Source organism: Triticum dicoccoides, chromosome 4A (genome assembly GCF_002162155.2).
Source record: "Triticum dicoccoides isolate Atlit2015 ecotype Zavitan chromosome 4A, WEW_v2.0, whole genome shotgun sequence".
Lineage (NCBI taxonomy): Eukaryota > Viridiplantae > Streptophyta > Magnoliopsida > Poales > Poaceae > Triticum > Triticum dicoccoides.
The window spans coordinates 79,527,737-79,532,478 of NC_041386.1; the positions used below are offsets into that span (position 1 = coordinate 79,527,737).

The 4,742-nt window shown below is 58.6% G+C and overlaps 1 protein-coding gene across 1 annotated transcript; it reads right to left on the reverse strand.

Moving 5' to 3' along the window:
* Positions 1 to 996: 996 nt before the first annotated feature.
* Positions 997 to 2,068, reverse strand: LOC119285102 (chaperone protein dnaJ 11, chloroplastic-like). Its single transcript, XM_037564318.1, has one exon. It carries the CDS (start codon positions 1,785 to 1,787, stop codon positions 1,287 to 1,289), a length of 501 nt encoding a protein of 166 aa, XP_037420215.1. The 5' UTR covers positions 1,788 to 2,068; the 3' UTR covers positions 997 to 1,286.
* Between the last annotated feature and the right edge of the window lie 2,674 nt (positions 2,069 to 4,742).

Below are 4,742 nucleotides of genomic sequence, written 5' to 3' on the forward strand. Positions count from 1 at the left end.
GGAGGACGGTGTACTTGGACAGCTGAGGAAGCGGGTGCGGAGCGGCCTGAGCTACGCGACAGGCTAGACGGCCCGACGACGTCGCCGTCACTGTGTCGACAGGCGACGAGCATTGCAGAACCCGAGCTGCCGCTGCCTTGTTCGAGCAGCGAACGCCTCAAAGCAATGCAGAGGGCAACCTCCTCCACATCGTCGGGCTCTGCATCGCACAACAGGCTCAACCAGTCGCCGGAGCCACCTGAGCTGCCACTGGTGCCGACGTTGCTACCTTTGCCGGCCATCGATCGGAATCGGAGGGGACTCGAAGTGGAGCGGACAGAGAAGAGAGTGAAGTGGACTAATGGATTGGACTTCGGTCTAGGGCTTTAAGATTCTTGAGAAGAAGATATTTGTGGGGGGCGAGTGTGGGCCAGTCTAGGCTCGTTCGATGTGGCGGACTCACCCGAGCGCTCCGGCCGCCTCATATCCGTCCTAGATTTGGGCTTGATATGAGGGATGCCGAACAGTCCGGGTGTTTATGGGTCGATATTTTTTGTTTTTTGAATGATCCGTCTATCCGAGCGTTTGGCCGGATTGATCTGCCCGGCTGTAGATGCTCTAGTTCTGCAGAGCATTTTAGTGGTAAATTTTCATGACGGACAGCGATAGTAGCTAAGATTCTGTCCTCCTGGAGTGGCGAACGATGGAAACCAAATTAGAGCAAAGCATATATTCATTCAAGTCCCTCTCGGCTCTTGCGACGACTTGGAGTCTTGCCACTGGATGATTCGCACCAGCAGTTCCTTTCTCTCGAAGAAAACAGGGAGCGCTTCGAAGCATTCAGACTCCACAAGCCGCAGCCCCCCAGGTCCGCAGCAGCCACCACGCACGCGAGAAGAAAAGTAAGCCAAGATCACCATCCGGCCCTCAGCATCTCCAGGAGTCCAGCTCATTACGATTTAACAAATCCTACTGTCAGATCACCACGTCAAGCCGAACATGCATAATACAGTAGACTTCAAAATAGACGGACGTCGCACACGACGCCATACATCCATCTTTTGTTTTTCTATATATACATATACAAGCCACAGCGAAGTGTGAGACTAATTGTACGTTGTGCTAATAACAGAGTACACTGTTTATTCTACTAGAAGCGTAGTGACCCGGCCACCACTGCAAGTGAGCCTAGTGGCCGCGGTAACCTTTGCATTTCTAACCGCCCGGGGAACCAGCCGGAGGCCACTCCGGCCGAAAGCGTCAGGGACCTGCGTGAGCGCTGGTCGGGGCGGACGGCGGGCGGTCGATCACCAGCACTGGTCGGTCTCCCAGGTGCGGCGGCGGCACCCGGGGAACGACGGCGAGCGGGCGAGGTTCGGGGCGCTGCGGCGGGCGACGGCGGAGGGGATCATGATCATGCGGCGGTCGTAGTCGGCGCGCTTGCTGGGGTCGGAGAGCGTGCTGTAGGCGGCGTGCACGCGTATGAAGTCGTCGGCGGGGTGCGGGGACACGTCCGGGTGGACGGCGCGCGCCAGGCGGCGGTACGCGGCCTTGATCTCCCCGTCGCTCGCGCCGGCGTCCAGGCCGAGCACGTCGTAGAAGCAGGAGGAGGCGCCGCGGCCCGGCGCGGCGACGGCGGAGGCGGAGCAGGAGAAGGTGGCCTGGCGCGCGAGCGGGGCCGAGAGCAGCCGCGGCGGAGGCTGCGCGGCCGGCGAGGCGGGCGGCGAGGGGGAGAATGAGCCGGGGCGGGAGAAGGAGGCGGAGCGGGAGAAGAAGCCGGAGGAGAGAGTGGGGCGCGGGGAGATCATGGTGGCGAGGCTCGGTTCGGGTGCGCGGAGGAGCCGAGGCTGCTTTTTAACGCTGGCGGACGAGGAGGCAATCGCCAATCAGACGAGGCATTTGAGGGGGGTTGGCTTTGGCTATTCGTTAACGCCGGGCGTGGCTCGCGTTGCGTCCCTTTGGCTGCGCGTTGTTTCGTCAACGATTCTCCCTGGGCTGCTCCCATTGGCTGGCCGCAGCGCAACTCGAGGGGCTTATTTCGGATTTGGCGGGATGCGGTCATGTGCCTCTGGCCGACGAGTTGATTTTTGTTGCCATCAACACCTCGTGATTGGGTTAACGCGAATCTCAAGTCTGCAACTGTGACGAGTTTCGTTTGAAGCAGTCGTTCACGGTGCCGATTTAGTTTGCAGGCATGATTCATAGTGACAGGGACATACGTACTACACAAATAGTTCCGGCTGCTGGCTGCAGGTACATGTCACGTAACGTAAGGGCCGACATCTGTACACACTTTGTACTATTAAAGAAATGTCAAGTTGTAATAGTATTAAGTTTCTGTAGAAAGTTGAAATATCAATGTTGGGAACTTGAGAAAAGCATAAGTCGCTGTCAGTTTTACCCGTTCGTTCCCGTAACCCTTATCTGAGGAGTATGTCATCATACATCAAGTTTGACAAAAACCGTAAGGCAGAATTAACCAGACTCTCCCGTGTCGCTCCCCGCGGGCGGCTCGGGAGAAACCCTAGGCGCCGCCGCCCAACACTCCCACCCCACCCCTCCCCTCCCTCGCCGCCGCCGGAGGGCGTCGCCGGGCAAAGCCCGCGCGGCGTCGGCGGCGGCGGGGCCTGGTTCTCCCTCTCGCGAGGCGCTCGAGCGGCGCGGGGCTGCTCAGCCGAGCGGAGGCGTCGTCGGGCTAGCGGCGACAAGGGACGGTGTCGTCGGGCTAGCAGCGGCAAGGGGCTGCGTCGTCGGGCTAGCAGAGTCAAGGGGCGGCTTCGTCGCGCATGGCCGCGACGGAGACTTGAGGGGGCGGTGCACGCAGATCTGGCGCGCGGTGACCAGCGGCCGGGCGGATCTAGTGCTGGCAAGGGAGCTGCAGTTCGCGACGGCGCGGTGTGGAGCAGCTCTGGCGCTCCAGCGAGGAGCCGCAGATGCGAGGGCGCGATCTTGGCCCGGTGGCTTGGGGCGGTCTTCCTTGCTTCTCTGCATCAAGGCCAGGCGTGGTGGCGGCGCTGTGCATCGAGGCCTCTGCTCGTGATGGGGTGTTGCTGCTGTGGGATCTGGCTCCAGGGGTGGATGCGTGGAGATGCAGGTGGGCTGGCCGAATTTGCTGTTGACCATAGGTTTTGAGGGTTGGGTGAAAACCCGTTTCTGCCTATGGCTGGAACCTGTGACGGCGGCGTTTGTGGACACCGTAACCTTCTTGTAGGCGTCGACAGTATGCTCTCACTTCCTATGGGAGACACAACTTCGGGGGAAACCCTAGACCCGGAGGGTCGGTCGTTGGCGGCCGTAAGCGTCATTTCCCTCTTGAGGGCATCGATTTTGAAGTTCATTCCGGTTAGAGGGACCGGTGGATGTGCTAGGAGGTTGGTGGAAGGCGTTGGTGTGGTGCTGGGGCTTCTGTGGCAACAACGTTGATGGGGGCGAGTGAAGTCGAAGGCATGACAGTGGTTGCGGTAGTCGGCTCTTCTCCGGCGTGTCCGTGGGATTACCTCGGTTTGTTTGTTGCGGTGAAGTCGGAGCTGCGGCGGCGGGGCCCCTGTGGCAACGATGGAAGCAACAGGCGGTCTGTTCGGTGGTCTTCCACGGCGCCAACCTTGTATGGTTTCTCCTTCGGATCTCTCCTTCAGAGGCGATGCTGTGCTGCCCTCGGTGCAGGTGGCTGAGTTCTAGCAGGATCTTCATGTGTTTCTGCACGGCTTCTGCGGTGAGGGTTGAGTCGACGTTTGTTTGCAGCGAAGTCGGAGTCGCTTGCTCAGGGATTAGGGGCATCGATGACGCGTGCTTGGGGAGAGGTGATGACGATGACGTCTGTGTGCTAACTCGACAAGGCACTCTCCGTATAGGTGTGTGTGGGGTATCTTTTGTATGCGCCGTTCAGCGGATTGTGACGGTTTTTGCCCGGTTTTCCGCTAAATTAACCGGGCAATTCTCTTCTGCTTATTTAATGGATGAGGCAAATCTTTTGCCTCCGTTTCAAAAAAAAACGTAAGGCTAAGGCTGGCGCGGGCCGCCCAGCCCAAATTTGGGCCGGCCGGTGTGTAGCCTTTCGATTCTGCGCCTCGGCACCGTTGGATTGCACGCCTGGCATTCCATCCTCATCCTGTCGTCCATCGGAGCACCGCCAATCGACGGTTGCAGCATCGACGGCGCCGGGTGTCACGGTTCACCTCCTCTTCGCTCGTCGCCAGTGGTACTCACCATGCGTGCCACCCTTCCCCCTGCCCCCTTCCAGCATCACATTGCGCCCCTCTGTTCGTTGGTTCCAGCAAAACAAAACCATCGATCCAACAAAAATGTCGTTGGTTGAAGGAAAACCCGCCACCAGTCCCAACAAAACCATCACTCATCACCTTGTCGCCCACCATTGTTGGTTCCAGCAAAAACAAAAATCGATTCCAACAAATTTGAACGCCTGTTGCGGCAAAATCCACGCTCGGTGCCAGCAAAAACATCCTCGGTTCCAACAATAATTACCATTGGTTGCAGCAAAAAACTACGGTGGTTCCAGCATCAGCTTTGATCACCGAGGAATAGAGACTTTACAAATAAAAGCAGGGAATGTCCGGCTGCCCCAGTTCCAACACGTCGCCATCGTCGCATCTTCTGCGAGTGCCGGTAGCAGCTTTTCCGCTGGCCAGATGCAACTTTTTCCACGGGCAGTTGTAGCACACAAAAAAAGGACGCCGTCGTAGTAGCACGCACAACCGGTGATCTGCTGGCCGCTGCTTCCGTTCCAGCATCAACGACGACTGCGC